At 40.4% G+C, this 25,959-nt stretch overlaps 1 protein-coding gene across 1 annotated transcript in view; it reads left to right on the top strand.

Moving 5' to 3' along the window:
- The first annotated feature begins 2,892 nt into the window (after window positions 1–2,892).
- Window positions 2,893–25,959, top strand: part of VEGFD (vascular endothelial growth factor D) — a 30,441-nt gene continuing 7,374 nt past the window's right edge. Inside the window, exons 1-3 of the mRNA XM_021532353.3 lie at window positions 2,893–3,476; window positions 20,427–20,637; window positions 24,580–24,770. Of these exons, the coding sequence (XP_021388028.1) occupies window positions 3,387–3,476; window positions 20,427–20,637; window positions 24,580–24,770 (492 nt within the window). The 5' untranslated portion in view covers window positions 2,893–3,386. The remainder of the gene's footprint in view (window positions 3,477–20,426; window positions 20,638–24,579; window positions 24,771–25,959) is intronic.

Raw genomic sequence — 25,959 nt, 5'->3', positions numbered from 1 at the left:
CCAGGTTTCTGTGCAATGTGAGACTATTACTTTGGAAGAAAGACTCATAATTCAACTGTTATTGAAAAAAAATCATATATAATGCCTGTAGATGAATAGTTTTAAAGTTTTAATATGTATTGTTCATCCATTTCAGATATCAGTGTTGATGAACATTAGAAACAGATTTAACTAAACAAAATTTTAATCTCTTCTTGTAAAGAGCTGACTCATTGCCAAAATATTAATGTATTAGCTGCTTACCCAAAGGTGGCATAAATGCTTGAAATTTCAGTTCATTGTGCAGTATTTAGCATTGATGATGTCTGTGGAGCTGATTATTCAGGTACAAAAGTAATTTAAATAGTCATATAAATTTTATTTAAGCTTCTTTTTAGACAGTGCTAGATTTCAAAAGTACAAACCCCAAACCCTGCACAAATCTCAGCAGGTGGTTCTACAACAGCTGACTGAGATAAAAGATGAAACTAGAGTGTGTGTATTGTTAACTTATGTTCATAAATTAAATGAAAACAGAAGATTCTGGCCGGACAACAAGTCTGTTCACTGCTGTTGCAGGCAGTCTGCAATATAATCTCATCATACTTCTGAGATTCGAGCTCCAACACAAAAGTATTTAAAGTGTTCTCAAACACTAGGCAGGAAAAATCATAAGAAAGCTGTGTCAGGACCAGAGCTGAGGTGGTGCTGAAGAGAGAACCAATTCTTATCTGGAATTAAGGAGAGAAACAAGAACTATAGGGAATGGGATGAGCACTGTGATACAGATGGTGAAAAGAGTTTCCCAGAAATTCATTACGAGTTTCTCTGCTGTCCTACCAGCTGGTTTCTCTTGCTTTGCCTTTGCTTTCACTAACAGCTTTGAGCCAGCTTTAGAGTCCTCTGCAGTTAACAAAAGGGTTTTTCTTTATTTGCTAGTCTTTGTGTCTGAGTCCTAAGGGAGGGACTAGGTACATTTTGTGTTCTGCCTGCAGCATCTAACTTACAAACGGGTTTGATTCAGTGCCTGAGGGTCAGTTCAGTCTTCCTGCCAAAAAGCCCCCTGAAGCCAGAGGTGGGTGACCTTTTCTGATGAATGGTTTGCTTTGAGAAAGATACAGGCCTGGTCTTTCCAAATGTATTTGTAATTCAGAGGTGAATTTGGTAAGTAACAGCGATGAAATACAACATACAGAAAATACTACAGAGGTGTTTCTCTCCAACATTTCCAAACCAAATAGCTTTAATTTTCTAATCCTAGATTGCTTAGAGTCCCTGAAGGGCAGTCTGTGGGCATTTGGCACCAGCCCTACCAGGGAACAGAGCAGCTCATCCCTGAACAGACAGGCTGTGTAAGGATCCCACTCCCAGGCTTTAAGGTGTGCAGGCACATATTGCTTCCTGACTCTCTCGTGGTTCCAGGTCTGTGCTCCAGGTGATCCCATAAGTGAGAGGTGAGTATGGCCAGACACTCCCTCCAGTTAATGCAGGTCAATTGAGAGTTATTTTCATGTAGTCCTGAGCCCACAGAGGTTATTTTTGGTTTGATCCCTTACTCGGAAGCTGTGCATCCGCAGCAGAGGCATAGCCATTCCTTTTAGCAGGCCTTCAGCTCCTGCAAGGGGATGGATATTAATATCAGAAGCCAACCAGAGACATTAAATGAGGTCAAGGTCACCCTACATAAGTGTTAGATAACACAGTAATTTAAAATGATGAATGAAATAGTTTAAAGAATGTTAATTATAACCTACAGTACAGACATGGGATGACCCTTGTAGTGTGGGCTGTGCAAAACTGTGTGAATGTCTCTGGCACTGGATGCAGGGAGGTATGAGGGGGAGCAGCAGGTACACTGACAAAGCAGCTTTTTCACTCTCGTTTTGAAGAGGTGAAATTCCTGCTGTCCTCGTACTAACCAGTGTGGGGTGGTGGAGGAGGAAGAAAAAAGAAAAAAAAAAATAAATAGATTGCTTTCACAAATCAAGTGGGAAAATACAAAGCTAAAAAATTATAGTGTTACATATATTTTTTTAAAACCTAATGACAATTAACAGACAACAACTTGAAAGACTGGATTAAAATAATTTTCTTGCTAAGATCCATTTGTGGTCAATACTTAAGAAGAAATTATTTAACCTAATGGTAGGTAGAGAAGTGTAACTTGTATTTAAGACAGCACTTGCTTGGACATCAGAGGTAGGAAACCAGGACTCTGAAGTATTATGTACTTGACTGTTTTTAACAGCTGTGGAGTCTGATTCTGCAAACACTAAAACCTGTGAGAGTGGAACTGTTCTCCTGAATACAATATATATGAGTACAGCAATATGGATTTAACATATATAAGTATTGGAGTCTTTGTCTCTGCTATAATTTTAAATTATTGATCTTTGTTTTTAAATCTCTGTTTTAAACTACAGGAATATATAAAGAAAATACATACTTATCTTGGAGCAGAAATGCTCGTTGAGTTTTGTTGCAATAAAAAGAGATTTTGTCCTTTTATAGTCCAGCTTCATGAACTTTCTTCTGAAAAATAAAAATCTTGTTTGTTGTCAGAAATAGTTCTTAACTTTGCTTTTAAAATTTTATTCAGAAGCCCCTGTGACACATGAGATAGAACACATGAAAGTCTTTCTTTTTTCCTTTCCCTCCCTCTTTTTTTTTTTTTCTTTCAGTGCAGTAACATAAAATATGTGTGTGGTGTAAGAACGCGTGCTAAAGTTTCATGTTTCAGGTAATCTCCTTTAAAATAATGGGAGTCTAGATTGCATCAGTTAGTTTAAAAACTGCTATGCTATTGGTAGGAAGAAAATGGGATTTGAGCCAAAACTTGCCTGTGTTACTGCCAAAGTCTGTATCAGATTTAAGACACATGCTTCTGCAAGCTTCCACGAAGGTTGTGAAAAAAGTTTTCATACAGAGTTGGATTACAGCTCTCGGCTCAAAACACTGGCCATTACACTCCCATCTTAAAAGCCTGCTGTAACACCGAGCACAGAATCGAGCAGCTTTCCTTCATTTTCTGGACCACAGATGGATTTTGAATGTCTCCTTGTGTCTTGATGGAAGATATATTAACTTCATTAACTGGAATCCATACCTGATTGCTTGTGAGTGTGTATGTGTACACATACAGATATATATCTATTTAAAACCTTATCATGATTTTATTTCAAGTGTATCTAAGATCTGCTCTAAGAAATTACATTCTCTAGAGGAGCTTACAATTGTTTTGAGTAGCAAAGAGACAGATATTTACTCTCAGATGTTGGAATCCTTTGTGAGTTTATGAGAGAAATTCTGGAAGCCTTGCTGTGTTGGTGGTAGAGAAATGCCTTTTGAAACAGACACATCCAGCTGTACAACGACTGCGTAGTAACCTGTGGATTTTAAACATCAGAATGTACAAACCGTGGGCAACTGTGAATATCTTCATAATTTCTTTTCTACATCTGCTGCAAGGATCTGACTATGAGAACGGCTCTGTGAAGGTAAGTGAACTTTATTTACTTTGATTCTTAATAATACAAATTCCAGAATTAGCTCCATTTAATGTGCAAGGTAGTAGGTTTCTTGTTTTTGTAATGAATCGTTATTTTTTTGTTTGGTGATGGTTTAGTTGCAGAGGTGTTTAGCAGCCATAGAGGAAAATGAATCTACAAGGAATTTAAATCCATATTCTCTGTTTAATATTTTATTACTTCTTTTACTAGTTATTAAGTACTTGTTGTATACTTTGTTCTTGAGTTAAAATTTTAGTTTCAGTCATTGAAAATAAAAGAAAAATCTGAAAAAGAAGCATGAGTCAGAGTATTTTGAATATTTGGTAAATTCACTTTTTTTTATTTCAGGTATTTATAATTGCAGGAATTAGTATGCTGGCATTGAAATTTTCCCTGTAAAAACACGTGTTCATCAGTTGTTCACTTGTTTGGCAGATATCAGAGGAACATTTCTCTTTTCCTTCATTAGAAAAAGTTATATAGCATTTTGAAATAAACAGCAACTAGTAATAATAGAGCACATTGCCTGGAAATTAACTTTTCTTCTGAATATAGTACATGAAACAAAATTTAAGCCTCACCATGAGAGTAGGATTTTTTGGCTTTGAGACAATGTGAGAACATCCAGGGCAATCATTTAGAAAAATCAGAACAAAAACCGGAACAAGTTTCTACACGTGCAGTCTGTCCAAGATTGATTAATTCAATGTGTGGTCCAGAACAAATTATTTGTTTTTCACTGGCAGAGCAAAACAAGCTAATATTATTTTTTTCCACTTCAGAAAACCTCCTACTTGTAAGCAATGACCACACACCAGTCTGTGAGCCTTCTGCATGCTGACCTGTGCTTTAGGAAAGAAATGCTCAGTTGTGTGCCTAATTGCAGACTGCTGTTGCCAGCCCAGTAAGTCAGCAGTGGTGAGCAGTGTGTGCCTCAGGATGACTGATGCCTGATGACTGCTCACAAGCTTTTAATTTACAACCTCAGCAATCAATTCTTTGAAGGCATTAGGACCAGAGTAATAAGCCTTGTTTAATACATTAACTTTGTGCACTGCATGACAAATCACTGGTTTTGTACTTGCAGGAATCACTTCATTTAAACCAGAGCATGCTTTCTAATACAGAATAGTAACCATTTCATAATTGGCAGGGGTGATAATTCTAGCCACATGTGGGACGCAAGTTTATTCAGCGCAGAAGTAAAACCACTAGAAAGCCCTGTAATTGTAAACTTTGAATCCATACTCACTTTGCCTAGAGTAAATGCAAGAGCTCTCCTTGCTAGCTTATATTAGCTTATATTCATTCACTGTGATAAGATTGTCCATCCATATAATCACATGCAATTGTGATTATTTTCACTGAAATTTGGTTACCACTGTCAAGAGGCCAGCTTAGCCCCAGGCTACTGTTCTTGAAACAACTCACGGAGAGTTTCCAAGACTATCTTAAAGGAATCTTATAGGTCACACGCAAAAAGGTATCACACTTAAATGCTGTATTTCACTTGCTGATTGCCAAAAGGAAAAGATTGCTTGTTCTGGCTCTTTTGGTATAGATGGAGGCTTTTGGCTAATCTGTTGTTTTTCTTTTAATGTCTTACATAGAGTGTTAGCTCTCTGGGTTGTTTTCTCCTGTATGACCTGTGGGCTTCTGTATGTGTACACATGTGGAAATACACCACAAAACGTGCTTCATTTTACAGCGTTGGATGGCACACAGGGTTATGATTATTCTTACCATTTTCCCCTCAAATTGAATTTGCAGTACACAGAAATTATGTATTGCATTCACTTACCCTACCTTGTTGTTTTAGAGTTCTTTAAGATCAACAGCAGGACTGCCTGGATAAAACACACAAGGTCAGGATGCAGCTAATACACAACTGATGAGACCTAGGAAGGGTCAAGCACCAGCAACCTGCTCTGCCCCCTGTTATATGAATCCAGGTTAGGTGAGCTCTGCCCAGGACACCTGAAATTTTAAAACTGTTTATGCTTCAAACCATCAGGTGGCCTCAGTGTGGTATCATGCAAGAGTTTCAGGGGGCTAAGTGTTTAAATTCTCTCTTTTTCCCCTTCAAATATCCTGATTTAATCATGCATGAATATTAAAAAGCTTATGTACAAACTGCTGTGATCCAGCATCTCCATGGCAGCTGGCTTTTCCTAACCCTTCAAAAACTTTAAAAACTCCATCCTCTTCTGAGCACATGAATCCCTTTTCCCCACCATGTGCATGTATTCCTCACCTGTCAGAGCTCTTCCTTCCTCTCTCCATTCCCTGTTCTACTCCCAGCACTTGACCTGTGTTCCCTCACCTCCAGGACACAGGGACTCAGTTTTCCAATTGGTCTCTTTTTTGTGCTAGCCAACTGTCACCCTCCTTCCCACTTGCTTCCTCCTGGATGCAGACATCCTTCTTCTGTCACAGACTCTCAGGAGTTTTGTCCATTTTCCTCAGAGACAGCCCTAATGGACACTTTTCCAGTCATTTCTGACCACAGTTTCCCCTTCCCTTCTCCAACCATAGCTCCCTTCTTTGGCCCTGTGGTTTTAACTGCCCAAATTTTCCTTTTCCTGACCCATTTCTTGTTCTGATCTCCAAAGATGTCCTCAGCCTCCTTGGCCAGGCCTTGCCCTGCTCCATGAGTATTCATTTCCTTCCCCTCCCACAGGCAAATCCCTTGGTTTCCTGTCCCTGGATGCCAGACCCCTGTGGCCAGAGGGGCACAAAGGGCAGGTCCTGTGCTCTCAGCCCCACAGGCTGGACCTGCATCCATGGGTGGCCTGCACCCAGCTCCTGCTCTGCTCCCAGATGGACAGCAACCAGCACAGGACCTGACTGCTGCAAAGCCCTGGGAGGGCTGTGTGGGCTTTTATCAAAGATATCAGTGTACACATCTGAGGCAAAAAAAAAAGGCTCCTCAGGTGTCAAAAATTCTCATCTGTGATTCACGGTAGGGAAACAGAAAAAAAAATTTGTGCAGATAAATGATATTTTTTTGCTTTCTCTGTCAAAATGGTTTGACTGCAGTGGAGGATAAAGGAGGAGCTTCATCCTCTGCTGTGATCAAACCATTTTGACAGAGAAAGCAAAAAAATTATTATAATAATTTTGAGGCAGACATCTGGTATGGAAAGTTTCAGCCTGAACAGCGAATGTCTGCCAGTCAGAACACAACAGGAGCACAGGCTCATGGTGGGAAGCAGTGGGCAGCCTCAGACAGGGGCAGCACAGCCACACATGTCCAACAGGACTTGGCTCCAGAGCTGAACTGATGTCAAGGGCAGCCCTTGCCTTCCGGTGGCTTGGTTCAGGATGCCAACCTAATATATAAAGTCCTCATGGAATAATTAGATTTCCACATGAGTTTTCTGAATACTGAGAATTATTTTTAAGGTTTTTTTTTTTTTTAATCAGGAAATGCTTTAAAAATTCCTTATTGAAGTTCTTGTCCCAACAGTCTCTTATGTTTTGGAACCTCTCAGCTAGAGAACCGCAAATTTCACTGTCTCTCTTTCTGTCTCTCCCCCTCAAATTTTTCCTCACCTAGGGCAGCAACAGACATAAAATACTTTTTCCAGAATTTTAAAATTAGATGTGAAGAGCTATGTCCTATATTCATCAGAGCTGAGGCAAATATTTTGCCAAGAAAAGCCAATGATCCATCTGAGCTGCTTCTGCCTTCCAACCCTAAAACTGCCTCTCTAATGAGGCAGCAAGATTTGATCTTGGAGAATTAAAATCTCATTGCTTTTCTTCTCAATCCTTCTGCTTCACATTATTGATAGATTGTTGGGGGACAGGCAAGAGAAAGGAACAACTGGTCACTTCCAAGTTAAACAGACTCACAGCCTTTTCCTTTTGCAGAGGTGTTCTCCCCATGTTGAAACCTCCTTTGGTTTTGTCCAAGAGAAAACTACAGTGGATAGGCCTGAGGAGTCCCTGAACTCTAAAGCTGCTTTCTGATCAAAAGACCAAGGGTCAGGTGGGCTAAGCTAGGAGGTAAACATGCCTGCTGTCTGTTACATGCACTCCTTTCCCACAGCTAAATATTTCCTGCTTCTGCACTAAACATTGTTAAAGCCTCCAGCAGTCGCTCTTGCTCAAACAGATCTTCTTAATCTCCTGCTGTCCCTGTGAGCTGCACAGAGTGGGAAGCCACTTCCCAAACACAGCTGTACATGGTCCTTGTCCACTGGTGAGAGGGAAGCAGCACTTCCCCACTCTCCTGAGGCCCTGGACCACCTAAGTGGAAAGAGCCTTGCCCTTGGGAAGGCATGGAAATACTGGAGAGCCAGCCATGTTTCTTGGTTTCTAGAAAAGTTAAATTCTAAAAATCTTCCATGTCATGGGATCTCTTCCTCAAGTGCAACTCCTAAAGTTCCAGCAAAGTGCTCAACTGCTAGAAAAATCAACTTGAAATGTCACTGGGAACAATTTCTCTGTTTAAACTAGGTTTTTCATCTTCAAATCCAGCTTCCTTTCAAAGTTAGGAAACACTTCTAAACAAATATTATGAGATTGTGGTTTTCAGAACTATTTCATTCTTCCAGTTTCGTCTACTGCTTTTGATTCTCTGTGATTACCATATCTGATAGGCTCAATGAGCCAAAAATGTGTGAAAATATACTTACAGTGTTCCTGCAGAAATGATTGTTTGTGTTTTTCCTTCAGAAGTCAGAAGCTATCAGGGAAGCTATGAGGAAGGCCAATTTGTTCTGACTTATCTGCTACTGTCTTGACAAGGTGCACTGAAGGCAAACAGAACAATCCTGTTTTGTTGTTATGCCACAGAGCGTCTGTCCTTGGCTCTTATCAATTTGGAAAGGCAACTACTAACATGCTGCTACTTTATCAAGAGCAGTTCTTGCTCATGAGAAAGAGCAAAAAAATCCCTCCCAGCTACTGATCCAATCCAGTCCATCCCAGCTAGGATTTTAATGTCTGAGGATAGAGCAGAGCTTGGAAAAGTACACCAGGCTGTGTAGATTATTCAGATGCAGCATTTGACAAATCCACTTATCAGTGGTTTAAAATTAAGCACTAATTAAACTTTGCCATCAGTAGTAGCTCACATCTGAAAGTCTGTGAAACCAAGAGGAGGCAAGAAGGCAGGTTCAGAGGGCAGTGGGCCATCTTTTTTGATAATCAGTGGTCTGAAAGCAACCAAAACAAGCCTTCAGCTCAGGCTCAGCAAATGTTGCTTGTTTCTGTTTTCTGCAGCCTACTGGTACTTTTTTCCCACAGGCATTCGTGTTGTTTATAACCAATGGTGTAGTGGTATCAATGTAGGCTCCCACAGGAGGCAAGCAGAGAAAAGAACTTCCTGAGAACAGGAAAAAAAACCAACCTGGTGCAAACTCTGACTTGTGAGACCTCTGCCATGGTGTCTGCAGTTTTTGTTCTGATCAACACTGCTGCTATTCCAGACAAGGTTTATTTGTGTCTTATCTCCTGGGGACACCATCCTGGCATTTGGGAAAAATAAATAAGGTGCAGTTGTTGTAGGTGATAACTCATTTATTCTAATCCCCACTAAAAAACCCTTGTACCATACTTTTTATAGTTATCACACAGTGGGATCTGTAAGTCTTTTAGGCCTGTCTCTCAAGGCAAGTAAGTCCAGTTACAAAACTGGCTTTTACCCTTTCTTGAACTTGGCTTTGAAACCATATTGCTGAGGGGGAAAAATGACCTGAGCTATGGTGCTGCAGGGAAGTAAATCTGATAGGGTAACTTTCCTACAGAAACACCTATTCCTGAGAAATTCCTTATTCCTCTCAATATGTGCCATTCCCTTATCTACTTCTCCACCTGCTTCCTACCTCCCCAGCATGCTTTGCAAATCATCATACATCTCGCTGGGATTTGAGGAATGCAAACAAAATGCTGAGTGCCCCCACTACAGCTGCACAGACCCACTTTGCCCATGGGAAGACCTAAAAGAATTTTTTTTAACATCCTGGCAGAAGTGTGATATATGGGCTTCTGTACCAGTGAACAGCAGAACAACTGCACCGGCTATTTTAGCTTTCTTTCATTAATGAAAATTCAGCTTCCTTTCTTTATGAAGGACAGCTGAGCATTTTTTTATATTTTTCACCCAAATGTGATTTAAGGCGTGCCACCACTCAGCTGGTGGTAGGACGCCATCTAGGGTTCTTCTGCTTCCACAAGGAGCACAAACAAGGTGGGGTTGGACTGGTGGGATTTGGCAGTCCAGTGTGGGACCACATGAATGGGTTCAGAAAGGGGTGAGCGCCTTCCTCGCCCTCGGGATGCCGGGATGGGTTTGCCTGAGCCGTGCTTTCAGGGGAAGCAGGCGGAGTTGGGTTTGACAATTCATGGTCACTGCCTGCCGTGTGGTCACGGTGAGAGTGCAGCTGGGGAGGGAATTCTATTTGAGTCACGATGAAATGCAAAAAAGTTGCATCATGTTACCATATCGTGTGTCACTTTGCGCACAGAGAATGTGCCACAAAGCCAGGCAAAACTTTTCACTTTAATTAGCAGCATGACTCAGAAACCATGTTAGGATACTTTTCTGAATTGCTAGGGAAATATTACTCAATAAAAACTACAATTCCAGGAAAATGTGTGCGTGTGATTGGGGTAACATAAGTTCATTCATTGTTGGCAATGGCTTTGCTTTGTGAGTGACATTTTGAGACCCAGCTGTCCAATTGGCTAGTCATACCTCCAAAACATTTATTAAAGAGTCTTGGGGAAAACCCAAAAACCAATGAAAGTGCTAACTGAAGGACCCTTCATTAAAAAATATTTTCAAATATTAGAAGACTACATAGTCATCTGATTTCATGCAGGTCTTCTCTATTACTGAGCCATTCCAAACTCACTCTACAAACCTCAGAATGGACAAATATCAAGAGACAGCGACTATAGCCTTGACATGCTCTTTGCAAATGCATTTAATATGCTATTTTTGATGTGTGCATCCTGTCACAGTGTTGGGCCAGCACCTAACCTGGTGTACAGTGAAGTGATAATGTTCTAGCTGAGCTCTGTCTTGAGCAGCACATCTGCCTCAACACATTGCAGCAATACAAGACCATGGGAACAAGGTTATAAGCAGAAGCTCAGAAAATGTACTGTAAGACTCCAAAAGTTGTCAGTAGAATTTAGAATTTAGGATATAGCAGTGAGTTAACACACTGGACATTTATGACAAATCACCTGTGTTTTTTCCATTTATATTTATATTTACCAAATAAATGTTCTTTGTGTGATCACTGTAGGAGGGACCTAAAGGTAAACTCTCAAATGTAGTTGACTAGACCTGAACAGAAAGAAAATCCATACCTTAGCAAAACAACTCTTTTCTTTTATATACCACTCCAGCTTTTCTATTACTACCAGCACACTGATGCACAGTGGATGTTGCTACCTTCAAAATCACAATTGGAGGATGTTTCCTATGAGAGCCAAAAGACCTGTATGTGGGAAGAAGCATTTGTTTAAAGAGAGTTGTAGCTGATACTCAAAATGTTTTCTGCTTCATTTTGGTGTAAAGACCTAACTGGCTAAAAGTATATATTTCTGAGAGGTATTTTGATAAAATATCAGTCTCTGGTTTGGACATAAAAAATTATATTAAATACTCTGACCAAACCATGTCCAATTCTGATGTTTTCAGTTATTTGCTTTCAGTATTTTTGTTTATTCAAGAGAGAATACAGCAACCAAAATATCTAATCTCCAAGGATTTTTATAATGTAAGCATGGTTCTAAAGTGCAAGAAGTCTGATTTGTTTGCTGTAGCTCCACAAAAGATCTATTCTAGTTCAAAAGGCCATTCGAAATATAAACCAGCTGTTCTCTTGAAGCCCCAAAGAAGTTAATATGATTTACTTGTGAAAACATATAATCTTCAGCTAAAGTAGAAGCTGTTTTATCACCACCTTGACCACCAAGTTTAGAAAACGGGTAATTAGGAATCCTTCTTCAGTGGAAGTTAAACTGGAGACCAAGAAGACAGACTCTCAAGAAGGAGTGTCTGGAGGAAGTTTTTTCCTCATTGAACATGAGGTCAGAGGAGTCCAGAGCTTCCTCTTCCTCCTCTGGTTTTGTGTCTCAGTCTGATGATGAACTGGCATGGTTTTAGCAGAAGAGGCCCTCAAACATCACAAATGTATCAGTGAGAAATGTGGCAGCTCAGGTCAATGCCCCCCTGTCAGCCCTCTGCCACCTCATACAACACCTGGCCAGACTATAATTTTTACCATTTTTTGTTCCTTCCAAACCCACAAGTGATGTATCTGTGAGTCCTTTGTGTGCTCTGGCACAGTGTAGAGCTCTGCGCTGCTCCTCTCACCAGCCAGGGCTCTGTGCAGTTTCTCTTCCAGCAGCTGTGGCACACAGGACTTCAGGATGGACTGCTGGGATCACAGTCACCCTTTCCTGAGAGGATGCACAGCCAAGGCCAACCCTCTCTCATTCTCAAGGCAGAGTGCAGAAAGGATTTGCACTGATTGTGGGTGAGGGAAGCAAAATTTTTCTGTGCCTGTTCTTCGGTCCTTGAGCTATTTCAGGGAATAAGTTCCATGCCTTTGTGTATTTTTTTGCTATATACTGGGACAATATAGCTGTATGCTTTCCATACAACTCTCACTGGAGAAAAAAACCCTTTAAAAAAAGTGACAGCTGGAAATTTGTCCCACAGGGCCCGAACTTATTCCCACTATAAACAGAATGCCCCCTCAGGTTATTAGTGTTGTAACTGTGATGATCAAATGAATGTTCAGTCTGGACAAGGCAGTGCACTGAGAGGTGAAACATTTTTAGAAGAGATTTGAATGTTTGTTTACATAATTTTGAAGGTGAAATACTGCATGCTTCTGAAATTTCATCCATGCTTCTGAGATTACAAAGATTGTAATAGGCATTTAAAAATCCCATGACAAGCTCATCATGTTTCAGAGAATAATTTTATAGGAAGTTAAAATATCTAATTGTTTTGTCTCTCTATGGTCATGTTCACTATAATTAAAAATAGCTTGTTTGTGCACTAATAATGTGCAATGATGCTTCCAGAGTGAATATAGTTAGGGATGTAACTTAATAAATTAGAATTTCATAGCTGACAGAGAATCAAAAGTACGATTTTTCTGGAACTGTTGAAAAGTAATGCTCTTTCTCTCCTTGGAAATGAAATACAAAGTGATGATAAAATTACTACATGCTAATATGTGTCAGACGTGGCAGAGTTAGATGCCTCATGATAGATATTTATGGGGTGCTGCAGTTGCTTGTTGATAGGGCAGTAAGTCACTCCTTCAAGCCTCATGTTTTCAAACTGCAGAAGATTCTCTCACTATTTTATTACCTGTTATGCAACATCCCAAGGATACAAGATGTTGTATTACAGACAATATTTGTTATGATAAAATTTGGCAATGGTTGAGCCCCTGCTACCTAAAAATCATGGCCCATCACTCTGAGAAATATCTTCTGTGTTTCCTTGGTACTCTCTTCAGATGAATGCCTTCTTCTCTTTTCTCATATATTTTGCTTTGGCTATAGACACCAGGTTAGGTATCATCTCTTCATTTCATGTTTTTACCTGACTCCAAAATGATAGGAGACACAATAATGCTAAAAATCATGATTAATGCCCTCAAAATAGTTTTTCTTACTGCAAAAACTCCATACAAGCTTGTTATTCTTACCAGGAAAATGCTTTTTTTTTTTGTTGCTGTCATAAAGGCAGGAGCTGCTTCATTCTCCTGCTGAGAGAGAGCCGAACTTTTCCACAGGAACTCCCTTGCAGTTCCTTGGCCACATCAACTCACAATCTGTGTTCTGGGAGCCACAGCATGGCTCCATGGCTTTGGCACAGCATGCACCATGGCTTTGGGGCAGGGAATGGAGAGCTTTTTTCTGCCAGTGCTGGCCTTCAGGCAGTCCCAAGTCCTTCTGACCCTGGTGCAGTTGCTCTTCCTGGATGGCTGTATTTGTGTACCTCATAAATTATTTGTGCTTTAGATTAGGAGAGGTTATTTAATCTCATTTGAATACTCTCAGCAGAGTGGGACTCAGGTCTCCTCACCACAGCTAAACTGATGATCTGCCAATTCATCCTTCAGCATCAGTGGAGAGGAAGAGGCATTTTGGAGGCAGAGTTAATTAAACAGGCCTTAGAATGGGATGAATGTTCACCCAGTGGCCCTATTTTTCTCCATCTGTGAAAGGAGTCTCAGGTAAATAGTTCATATTCATTCAGATGAATAGAATCACAGAATCAAATTAATTTTTATTTTTTATAATTGTGAGGTGCAGGGAGCTGTAAGCACTCTATGTCCACAAGATGAGCCTGCAACTATAATCAGTTTATACACTGTGGTAAAATCACCTTGGGGAATGCATCGTGGAAGAGAAAAGGAGGTTGTAGCATACAGATGTAGCGTACACAGAAGCCAAAATCCTTGGTATTTTCTTGTGGTGTGAATTACCTACCTAGTATTTAAGCTGGTTTGAATCTAGTTCTGAGATTAGCCTTCAGGCAGCACTAGAACAGGGAATTCACCTTCTGGTTGCATCAAGTCTTTGTCTTCTACATAACTTCTCTTGAACTGAATGCAGTTGCAGCAGCTGCATTAAGCACACAATGCTGGCATAAAGGTTCAAATTGTCCTCACGTGCTGCCAGTACCCTTTGTGTTAAGGTGCCCTCATTTAGAGACAAAACTTCCACCCCACAGATTGGTTAATTTTGAAAGCTTTAGTCTGACCTTATCTAAAGCCTGTTTGTCCAAGTTTGTGATACAATGGCATTAAGAGAATCATCACTGTGCTATGCAGCTACAATCTGCTTTTTCTGGCAAGATAAATCTGTTACCTTCTTTCGATTGCTTAGCTGCTGAGAGGATGGATCATAAAATAGTGCAAGGTTATTGAGAGTTTCCTTATCATTTGTCCTGGCCCTAGACACAGTGGTAATGATGAAAACTTCCATTGGTATTTATGCAGCACTTGCCATGACAGTGTCTGTGACTCTAACGCAGAAAAACTTTCCTTATCAGAAGAATTCTTACACATGTTTAGTTTTAAGCAGAGGTTTATGCCCTACTGTGGAAAAAGACTGTGAGGCTGAGGCTTAAGGAAAATAATAATGTGTACAGCTTTCAGGATATATTTCCTGGGTCTATGAGCATGCTTGAGTACAGAGTGAAATGCAGGCAGATTGAGCAAAATATAGATTTCTATAAATTTTTAGTTTTGCTTTCCCATGCACACAAAGTATTAATCATCTGTATCAGTGCAGATCATTCATGCATCTGTTTGCTTAAATACAACCTCATATGTTTTTATGCTATAGATCCTCAATAAATTTAAGACCTTAGCAGGCCTTTTTTTTTTACTGTTGTACTCCACATCTTTCCTCTGTTATTCAAAATACCTCCAGGAGGTCTTGAAACACATCATTAATGCTGCTGAAAAGAGCAGCACATGCCAAGGGAAAAAAAAGGAGTTCTGCAAAGGTGGGTTCTGCTGGCTTTCTTTATTTTCCTAAGCAGGAAATCGAGGAGCTTGTCAAGGGTGGAGAAGAGGTGCAAAGTGCAGAGCTGCAGCCCCTGATAGGATATGGTCAGTGCTCAAGAAAGAGCACAGTTTGAACAGTGCAGGCTGGCTGTGGGATTGTGCATCCGTATGACATAAGCAAATATTGGACTAGCATAAATCAGTGGGGAAATGAACTCAGTGGCTGATTTTAGTCAGTGTCCAAGGTGGGAAAGGCCACTGAATGTATCACTGCTTTTTCTCTTGTTCCTTTCCAATGCTGACTACTTTTAGGGTTTTCCTGGCATCTGAGATTACTAGGAAGAAGATAGATAGCCCATTATGGTTTCTTTTGGAAGGACAAGAGTTGTAATTATCCAAAAATCACAATGCTAACTTGTGTTATCATTTCCTGATGATTGTTCATAGCCAAAATAGAGGAAAACAGATATTCCTCTTTGAATTGAAGAAAAATTTTGGAACATATGAGAGGTAAGTGTTTTGAAAAATATGTGAGTTCAGTTAATTCTGAATCTGGTTTTTATCTTGGGGTATGGGATCTGTTTTTAGACAAGGTCCTTAGAAAAATTACATTAATAGCAGCAGCAAGCTGAGGAGATAAGAATGAACTACTTAAACCTGCTACTTTGATATTTGTTATCGATAAATTCTACTCAAATATTTCTCACAGGGAATAGCATTATGTCTTTGGTTGACTATGGGATGTACATTGATGGGTACTGAAAATTTAGGACATTTGGAGCTTTCCAATAATATGGCTTGACAGGTAATTTTTTAATTTTGGGAGCATGGAAATGACATTGCCATGGTCCTTTCCCAAAGACTCCTTGTCTAATTTCTTTTTCTCTTAACTCTTAATGCATATTCTAAGGTTTCTAGGGCCAGAGTTAATGTTTTTGCTCCCCAAGTGTACCCTGCCAAGTCCAGTGAAGTTCTGCTCCACATCTGCTCCACATCCAACAACTTCCACAATGGTGACAGCTCACCTCAGATGATTACTAAAATCTGTGTCAGTGTGAAGGAAAATTGGATGAGGGCATGGAATGGAAAAGAATGGATGTTCTTCTGGAGTAGGAGCAGCTCAGCCTGAGATAGGTTTCACCAGACTCCCACCTAGAAGAATATGGGGAAAGCAGTGAAAATAAACAACATAAAAGCACAGTGGGATCCAAGCAGTTCAAGATGTTGAGAGCAGAGTGGAGAATGGGTAGGGAACCTGGAAAGAAGAAATGTAGTCATCAGAGAAAGACTGAAAAAAAGGAGGTAGGGATATCTGCAAAATGAGAAACAGCATGTGCAGATGGCTACAGTCAGGGGAAGCAGTCAGTGGTGCTGTTCCTCTTTCGCTTTTTGTGAGGAGCTGGATCTCCCAGGAAAGTCAGTGAAATGTCAGTGTGACATCTGTGTATCTTTCCTCTGCTCTGTGGCTGAGTGAAGAGCTCCTCTCCTGTTCAAATGCTAGTTTTATGAGCTTTCCACCTGCTATCAAGGTGAGAGGGCATAAAGTCCTAAATCAAATAACAGGAAAGTTTGGGACTATTTAATCTAACACCCTCCTCCATTTTCACATGTTGAAAGATTTATTCACATTTCTGTCCAAAGCTGCATTCTTTTAAGTAAGTCTTTTCAGTCAGCCAGAGTATGTCTATATGTCAACAGAGCTTGAATTTAAACAGCAGCATTTGAAAGAAGTCTCCAGACCTGTGTGGTGCCCTATGGCACTTCATCCATGGTATTATCTGAGACTGTAAGAGGTTCTTGTGTTTGTATGTGGTGCTGTCCTTTTCAAAATAGTATGACCAGAAAGGAATGCTTTTGAAATATTTCATGGCAATTACCTATTTGGTGCAGCTGTGCTGTAGGAAGAGGATGGCAGAAGCAGTTCAGGCTGTAGGGTTTTGTGATGTTGATGGAGCTTATGCACCTTCTACACTTTTCATTTTTTAAGCTTTTACTTTTGAATGCTTTTAAGTTGTGGGAGGCCACCTCTGTGGTCAAAGTGAGGATGAGGATGTCCTTCTGATGGCTTAACTGTCTGCTGTGTGCTCTAGCAAGCATTTATAACAAGGTTTTAGATAAGACCATTGTAGTAGTCTCAAATGAATCAAAAGAAACACATAAGGGGCTTTTCACTGTTCCTGTTTTGACACTTTGCAAGATTGGAACAAAGTTCAGTGTTTCTCTTCAGATGTTTTATACCCCAGATAGCGGTGTGGAGATATGTTTGACCAAAGATCTACCATACTGATACCTCTTGTGATCTGGTGAGCTCGGCCCTCCTGGTCACTCAGAAAAAAGACTTTCAGTGTGATTTCAAATGAATCATGCTCTAAAAGCGTCTATATTTCTCTGTCTTTGCTACAGAAGGAGCTCAGGGCAACCAGCTCACAAAAAAAATAAATGTCCCCACTGTAAAATCCTATAACTACTTGAGATTTAGTTCTCCCTTGGATGCCAGCAGTGCCTTCAGCTCACCATCTTGCCTAGAGTCAGCAATGTTCAGAGGCAAAGACCATATTTATCTCAGTGCTGTTGGAAAGGGCACCAGGAAATTCTGTACTGGATAGAGAATCCTGTGAAGAAGTTAAAAAGTCAGCTGTGAAATGTGTTCCCTCTGGGAAGAAGTCAAATATAAGAAGCAGGAATACAATTATCCTTGTGTTATCATGGAAGGCAACAGGCAATCCCATCAAGCTGCAGAGCTTGGATAGCTGTTAGGACACATGATGAGAGAAGGGGGTTTCACTTCAGGGTTGAATAGCTTGGGCAATTGGATGGCTTGAGCAGAGTTGGATCTGACAGAGAAGTCAGAGAAGTGCTAACCTTGTGTGAGTTTTGGATGATCGTGGTTAGGTTAATTAGGATACATTTCTGATGACAATTCTAAAATGAGCACTGCTCCTTCCATTTCCTTTGACCATAGACTCCAATTTGCAAAATATGAAGAACAGTAAGAGAAGAAACAACCTGAATACATAGGCAGATTTTGTTAGTACCACTATTATGCATCAATATCAGAGGTGATTTTTTTTTAATTGCCAGAATTCAAATCCTATTGGAGATGCATTTTTGGTGTAGAAATGACCTCTACTAATGACCCTTATACACTTGTGATGGCATAGTTTGTTAATTTCAGGGTATTGTGTTCACATTATGGAATTTGTATATCTTTAAAAATTAAAAAGTCCTTAAAACAGTAAAAAATCTTGCTTTAGATAAAATCAGTGATCTTTGCTTACCATGAGGAGGCATTGCTACTTTTTCTGTATTCTTTCATCTAAGGTTTAAAGATTATTTTGCTCATATAATAATCGGGGTTTGGTTTAGTGATGAACACAACGGTGGTGTTTGATTGATGGTTGGACTTGATGATCTTAGAGGTCTTTTCCAACCTTAACAATTCTATGATTCTATGATTAAGAAAAGCTCTTGATATAGGAGTAAGAGAAATTGAGAAGCTACTCATCCCAAACTGCTGACTCTTACAAGAAGTGCAGGGATATATCTTCCAAGTTCCAGAATGCTATAATCTCATTTTACGGGTTCTCTGTAAATTAAGTCTAGTTTAGAAGTCTTGGATGTTGATTCAGCTAGAACATTCTTTTGTACCACAAAGAAAGAGGAAAAAAGTTGATGCTTAATAGAGTTCAGTTTTGATGTCTTTGGTCCCATTACCATGCCAGTTCTGGTCCTACACTCACATATTTTGCAAGACCAAGGAGACAGTTTGTGAATGGGAGTGAACATAAGCTGTGGTTATCAGAACAAATAAGTCTTGACACATTGACCTCAAGCTGAATTTCAGCTTTCCTGGATCAGCAAAATTCTGGGTATCTTGTTTGTAAAACTGTCTAGAAATTCAGTTACTGGTGCTAAGTATTCACATTCCTTTTGAACTATTTGTTCATAAGTATTGAGATGGGGTTTCTAGTTTTTACCACATGTGAAATACATGAGAAATCATTCACCTATGAAGCAGCCATCTCTATAATGAAATATGGCAACTTTCTAGAGCACAATATAATATTCTGAAGGCATAAAAGGAGACCAAACAACTTTTTCTGAGTTAACTACTTAAGGAATTTTAGGTCAATGGAAGGTAATTACCCAAAAATTAACTTGGCCCATGTGTACAGGCTAACATCTGTATTGCAAAGTTGCAAAGTAAATGCCACAGATGTCTATATAAAAAGTAACAGATGCACTCAGTGCTTGGATTTCAGATGCCACCTAAAAATCTTTCTGTTATAGGTGGTCCTTCCCCTCACATCTTCCCCAGCCCTACACAGAGCACTCACTTGTTACTGGTTTAGACTGCTGTCTGCTACACAGCTCATTGGCAGCCTCTTGTACTACAGCTTTGCATGAAAGAGCTGTAATTTTATTTATGACAGCTGGCACTGCAACCTTTTGTTTGCAAGTCAAAAAAACCAGTTCACTGTACAACCAGAGTACAACTGAGAGAGCACCAGCTCAGTGCAACAGAGACATTTACAAAGATAACCTCTTACTTGTGCTGGAGACAATGTTTTCAGCAGATCTGGTGAGTCAGTGGAAGTAAATACTCAGTGCTTTGATAAGGGCACCAACACAGATGTCAGAAAGCAGCAGCCAAAGAAAGCAGTATTGTTACGGGATGCTGTGCAATATTAAGTGTTAAACAGCTATTTTTAAAGTGAATATTAACTTCAAAGTGATGGTAGAGGTCTTTATAGGAAGCTTTCTCCAATGGAAGCAGAGTGGTCATGAGCATCACACAGGTGGAAAATGCAATGACTGTGCTAATGCTGCTGCACAGCCACAGCTCTGAGGCTGGACATGGGCAGGACCCCAGTGTAGCCACAATGGGAGATGGCAGATGCATCCTGCACTTTGCAGCATGTCGAGTGATGTGCTTGGGGGCTGTATGGATGGGTCCTTGTATTTAGTGCAGCTCCCAGCTGTATCACCTGACCCCAGGTGCTGTCTCTTGGCTCAAACCAGAGTGTTGGCACCCGAGGTGGCTGGTGGCTGGGCTCACCAGCTGAACTGATTCAAGTTACCTGTAGGGTGACCTGGGATTCACTTTGGCACAACTAGCCAGCTCAGGCACAGCAGTGATGTGACCAGTTCTACCAGGGACACAGTAAAGTCTGCACTTATCAAGGAGTTCTGAGGTCTGTGAAGAAGAGGGTGAAGAAGTGGGCATCTCCCCTTCCCAATCTATGTGGGCACAAATCCTGCAGATAAGTCTGGTGCAGGGTACTCTCATAGCCTGGGACAGCTCTGTGTGCTGCTGTTGCCCCAGGCACACCCAGGTATCCTCAGCAACGTGCAGCCCTTTGGTACAAGTGCTCCATGTGCTGCCCTGACTGCAAAGCACTGCCTCTCTGACTTCCCCCTTCCCTTCCAGAGGACATCTCTGTCAGCATTGGAGCGGTCAGAGCAGCAGATTAGGAGAGCATCCAGCCTGGAGGAGCTGCTTCACATCACCCACTCTGAGGACTGGAAGCTGTGGAAATGCAGGCTAAAACTCAAGAGCCTGGCCAACTTAGACTCTCGCTCTGCTTCACATCGCTCTACCAGATTTGCTGCTGCTTTCTATGATATTGACACACTGAAAGGTAGGTGCAGGTTTGTGGCCAAATCTGATCTCAGCTTCAAGGCCCCTCCTTGATTCTTGTGCAGTAAACTGTGAAGTAAGGGGTTTCCTAGAATATACCCATACTAGAAACAACAGGGTGTTTCTGAAAAATGACTTTGTATGAAATCATGTCAGACAACAGCCTGAGTATACCTCCCTGTTTTGTGGCCAAATCAGGCTTATTTTCTCTGCATACTCTCCAAAGGGAAGATGTACTGTTCAGGGATTTGTCAGTGCACAAAAGAAAGAGAAGTCAATGTACAAAAACCAGGTCAGAATGACTGGATGATGGGCTGAAGGGCAGCTTTGTGCTACATCTCAGAACTTGCTTGCAGGCAGAAATGAATAAACTTTACTGCAGGCATAGAAATCCCCTTTTTATTAGGTGTGCTCTGATACAAGGCACTGCACCAGCAGCAGTGTCTGTGTGGGAATTGAGAGGAAAAAGGTGTTGCCCTAACCTCGATCTGTTTGAGGAAGTTTCTCCAGAGAAAAGAAGACCTCGAGGCAACCAACCAACAACTAAAAGTGGAGAATCACAACCTACTCCTTCCATCTGGAGCAAGTATGAATAGTGTTCCTTGTAGCTGTGATGCTCAAGAGACATTATATATTCATGGATGTAAAACAAAGGATCAGTTACTACATTTTGGTCCAGCAAATGGGCATCCTACAGCAAAGCTAAACTGTAGCCTAATGAAGGACAGGCTGAGATAATCTTTGTTTTTATCCTGCTGTGATATTATCATATCACTTTCCTTTTGGGAAATCAGATATTACTGATCCTGTTCCAATACCACTTTTACAACAACTCCAGCCTCATTCACACACTATTACTCAGCTAAATGATGTCTGAACAAAGGTCTTAAATTGCTTCCCTGAGCCACAACACAGAAATGTGTATACAAGTGCCTGTCTGAAGAGGATTTTCATATCACAGGCATAGCTTTATGCTTTCCACAGAAATTTTATACAGAAAAAAAGTTAAAACAAATACACACATGAAGAACAATTGAGAAAGATTTTAATAGTGATAAACATTTTGCTTATATAGCTCTGTAATTCAAAAACATTAAAAATCCATAGATTTATTAGGAGTACCCAGAGGCAAGTGGTGTAATCCTCTACTCACTGTTGCTTGTTTAGTGAACACCAACATTTCTGCAAAACTAAAACATCTCTTTTGTCAAAACAGCATGACAAAAGGGGATGTTATTAAATGTTACTGAGGCAGAGAACATTGAAATGGCCATTTTTCAATGGCAGAATAATGTAACTCAATATTTATAACATAAATAATGTTCAGATAATAAGGTCACTATGACATTTAGTGTGCTGTGAATTATTTGAGATGGTCACAAGGCTGGAGCACCTCTCCTATGAAGTCAGGCTAAGAGAGTTGGGGCTGTCCAGCTTGGAGAAGAGAAGGCTCCACAGAGATCTAATTGCAGCCTTCCAGTACCTAAGAGGGAGCTGCAAGACAGCTGGAGAGGGACTTTTCCCAAGGGCATGTAGTGAAGCTAAAAGTTTAGATTAGATATTAGGAAGACACTGGAACAGGTTGCCCAGAGAAGCTGTGGATGACACATTCCTGGAGGTGTTCAGGACCTGGCTGGATTGAATACTAAGCATCCTAGTCTAGAGGAAGGTGTTCCTGCCCACAGCAGAGGGGTTGGAATTAGATGATCTATAAGGTCCCTTCCCAGCTAAACTGTTTTGTGGTTCTATTTTACTGTGGTCATATTGATAGAGTTTTCTGCTTGGAACAGCTATTAGCTTGCTTCCTATTTTCCCTATGAAATCTAAATTTAGACACAGAGATGTCAGCTTTCTCATTAAAAGTCAAGGTGCTGAAATTCAAGTTTAAAAAAGCCCATTGGGCTGGCCATTCTTCCATTCAAAGTGGAGTTATCTCAGGACAGAAAATACTTTTGTTCTAATATATTAATATGTTCAAACTACTAAAGCTCCTTTTGAAAAAACAAAAGCCCATAAACATGTACTTCTTTCCCACACCCCTTCCAGTCATTAAACAGTGACCTTTCTGCCAAGTGCATCTGTTTTGTTTTAATAAAATGTTTTGATGAGAAGGCTGGGTCAAGACTTATCATTGTTTCACTAGAGTATCTTCCATGGCACTCCAAACTCCATCAGGGAAAATTCAGGACTTTGTTCCTCCTTTCTAAAGCATTAACGATGAATTCACTGAAATTTTGTGTCACTTCATCTAACCACAGTTTCCCCTGAGCTGCTCAATCACTAAGGACTGCCGCACTGTCAAGCTGGAGACTGCATCGCAAACAAATTTCTCAGAAACTGCTCTGTGCTTGGTCTCAGAAATGACCAGGGTGACAACAGGGCTTCTGAACAAAATGTGACACTCAGTTGCTTGGCAGCCAGTTCCTGTAACAGCCCTTCTACTAAAGAAGTGGTTAATAAAGTGAGGACGTGTGCAGCTGGAAAGGTCATAGCTGCTTATGCTCATTCAAGTGACATCTGAAGTGATTACTTGCACATACATTAGTGAGTCTGGCAAACACTTTATTTTCTATTTTAATGTTAGGATAAGATTGGTGTTTTGATAGAACTAGCATTACTCTAGAAAATTATATTAATTGTAATGATTATTCTTCTCTTAATTTATGCCTGTTCTTCACAATTCAGACATCAAACTTATTTCTTGTACTCTTTGCATGACTGAAAAATGGAGCAAATTAACCATATTGAAGGACTTGGCAGGAGTAAACAAAATTATTTGTCAATTGAAAAAAAGTTAAAGATAACAAAGGGAAAATCAGGAATGATAAAAATAGATCTTCACCTCAAGCCAAGGTATAGCATGTAGGTTAAAAGTATTCCAAGATTTCTTTTTTCTCAGATCTTCACTGTAAATGTAGGCACTGCTTTTACAATAGTAGGGAGCTGGGCTGCACTGGAAGATAGAGAATTTTTTTAATAGTATAAAAGTTGCTTTTCGTCTTTCACAAACCTGATGTAGGGGGTAAAGAAGAAAAATGTTTTTCATAATTTTAAGAATAACATAAAGCATAAGCATTGATGACTCATGAGAAATTCTATAACTTGAATCAAGTAAGCAAAAGGCAAAAAAAGGAGAGCCACCTCTTGACAGAACTCCATACTGTATTATGGTTATTAGGTAAATGTCACTTTTTTCTCTGTCTGGTTCAGGCAGTTAATGCATTATTCCTTTTCACAGTCAGAATTTGACAAATCAGTCAAGCCTGGTCTACTAGTCTACAGCAATTCAGAATTTGAGAGATGCCCTGGTGTTTTGAATAGACGACTCACGCTTGAATTCATATTCCTGTTATTCAGCCTTGAACCCCCTGGTGGTACTGAGGTGTGAGACTGTTTGTCTTGGAGTCACTGGGCATTTTGGAAGCTGTGCTCTCTGGCTGACATCCACCAGGAGTACTCAAACCCTCTGACCAGAATCTGGTAATCATTAATGTGCTTTTGCACCAAGGCCCAGGCCCTGCTGGGTCTGTGCTGGGGTGCACTCAGAGAGAGGATAAAGTGACAGTAAGGAAGGCTACCCTGCAGCAAAGGGGAGCAGAGCGTGGGGCAGCGAGGTCAGATAGACACTGAGGGAGTCTCAGCTAAGGGAAATCAATGCAGCTCCACCTGATCTTCTGGAATGAACAGAGATTTTGGTCATTTGCATTAAAAGCTAAAGGCAGATAAATGCAACAACTCTGCAGTGCAGCTGGTGTAAGTTACTGGGATAATTTTGCACTTAGACTCCCTCTGGTCCTTAGATTGATCCAAATAAGTGCAAATTGATCCAAGTAAGTGCAAATGGCCTGCCAGCACTTCATTTTTATTTATATAATGCTTTTGCTTCACTAATCAAGAGGTTTAACTTTGCCATGATTGTTCATAAAAATGCTCTTTTCTCCAGTCATAGATGAAGAATGGCAAAAGACTCAGTGTGTGCCGAGGGAAACCTGTGTGGAAGTTGCCAAAGAGCTGGGTACAACAACCAACAAATTTTTCAAGCCTCCCTGTGTGAATGTGTTCAGATGTGGAGGCTGCTGCAACGAGGAGAGTCTCAGCTGCATGAATACAAGTACAACTTACGTGTCGAAAACGGTAAATGAGGCTATTCATCTGTTTTCTTTTTACCCTGGCTCACCAAAAAGGGAGGGGAAGGAGGATGTTTGGTTTCTGAGATCCTGTTATGAAAGATCTGTCTCCACTATCATAACAAACAGAAGAATTAATTTTTTATCCATGTGGAGTGAATGCAGGAGTGTGCAATAGCATTTTACGTTCATGTTGCATTATTAGAAGTTGTTTATATATGTGCAAAGATGGAAAATTAGGTCCTGAGAAAGTGACTGCAGGCTCATGATGATCAGAAGTTAGATCCTTCTTTAAATTATTGTTACTTGGACTGGGGACTCCTTGAGAGCATTGTCTCCTAGGAATCCTCTGTATCCAAGGTTTAACCCCAGGAAATTTTGTTGTGTTGGGCTGCTGTATTTCAACATTATCATCTGTGCCAAGAGGCCTGGCTAATAATTTTGGATGCGTAATTTTGCAAGCCAAAAAAAGAGACATATTCATCAGGAGAGACCAGATGCTCTTAATTAGCATGCCCCAGTATCTGAATGTCCCAAATCACACACTTCTTAGGGAAAGAAAGGCATAAACCAGTTGTCAATTACTAAATAGGTGCAACAGGCAATACCCAGGTTTTAATGACCAGTCCCAAAAACTGAGCATAGAGTAGTCAGACAGCTTTTTTCTGTAGACTTCCGCTAGAGGCTATGTACAGAGATATCTTGCTCCAGTGGGTGACTGAGCAGAGCTCCAGGTTTAGTATTTTCAGTCCACTCTGTGGATGAAACCATCCATTGTTCATCAGCAGTCTGGTCTAGTGCACCCCTGCCCATGGGAGGGGGTAAGGGGTTGGAACTGATCTTTAAGGTCCCTTCCAACAAGCCTTTCTATGATTCTATGGTTCATACCCACAGATGAAGCACGGGACACTCTTTGATAAACCTTCATCTTGTGCATTCCTATTTCACTTGGCATAATAAATGAAACTCTACTTGTGAAAAAAACCTTTTCTTTAAATCATAATAAAGATCAAGGGCAATTGTTTCAAAAAGAAAACTGAAGCCCTTATGGGGAACAGGTCCAATTCACTTCTGTATTTATTTTGTGTTTGTTGGAATGTAATTCCACTGTGTCTGGTTGTACTGGAATATAGCTGGAGTAAAATAAATCAGGGCCTGTCCTTCTTGCGTCAATGCTCATTAGTTGCTTTCATTCC

This window comes from Lonchura striata, chromosome 2 (assembly GCF_046129695.1).
Source record: "Lonchura striata isolate bLonStr1 chromosome 2, bLonStr1.mat, whole genome shotgun sequence".
Taxonomy (NCBI): domain Eukaryota; kingdom Metazoa; phylum Chordata; class Aves; order Passeriformes; family Estrildidae; genus Lonchura; species Lonchura striata.
The sequence above is the reverse complement of the archived record's forward strand: the minus strand, read 5'-3'. Positions and strand labels throughout refer to the sequence as shown.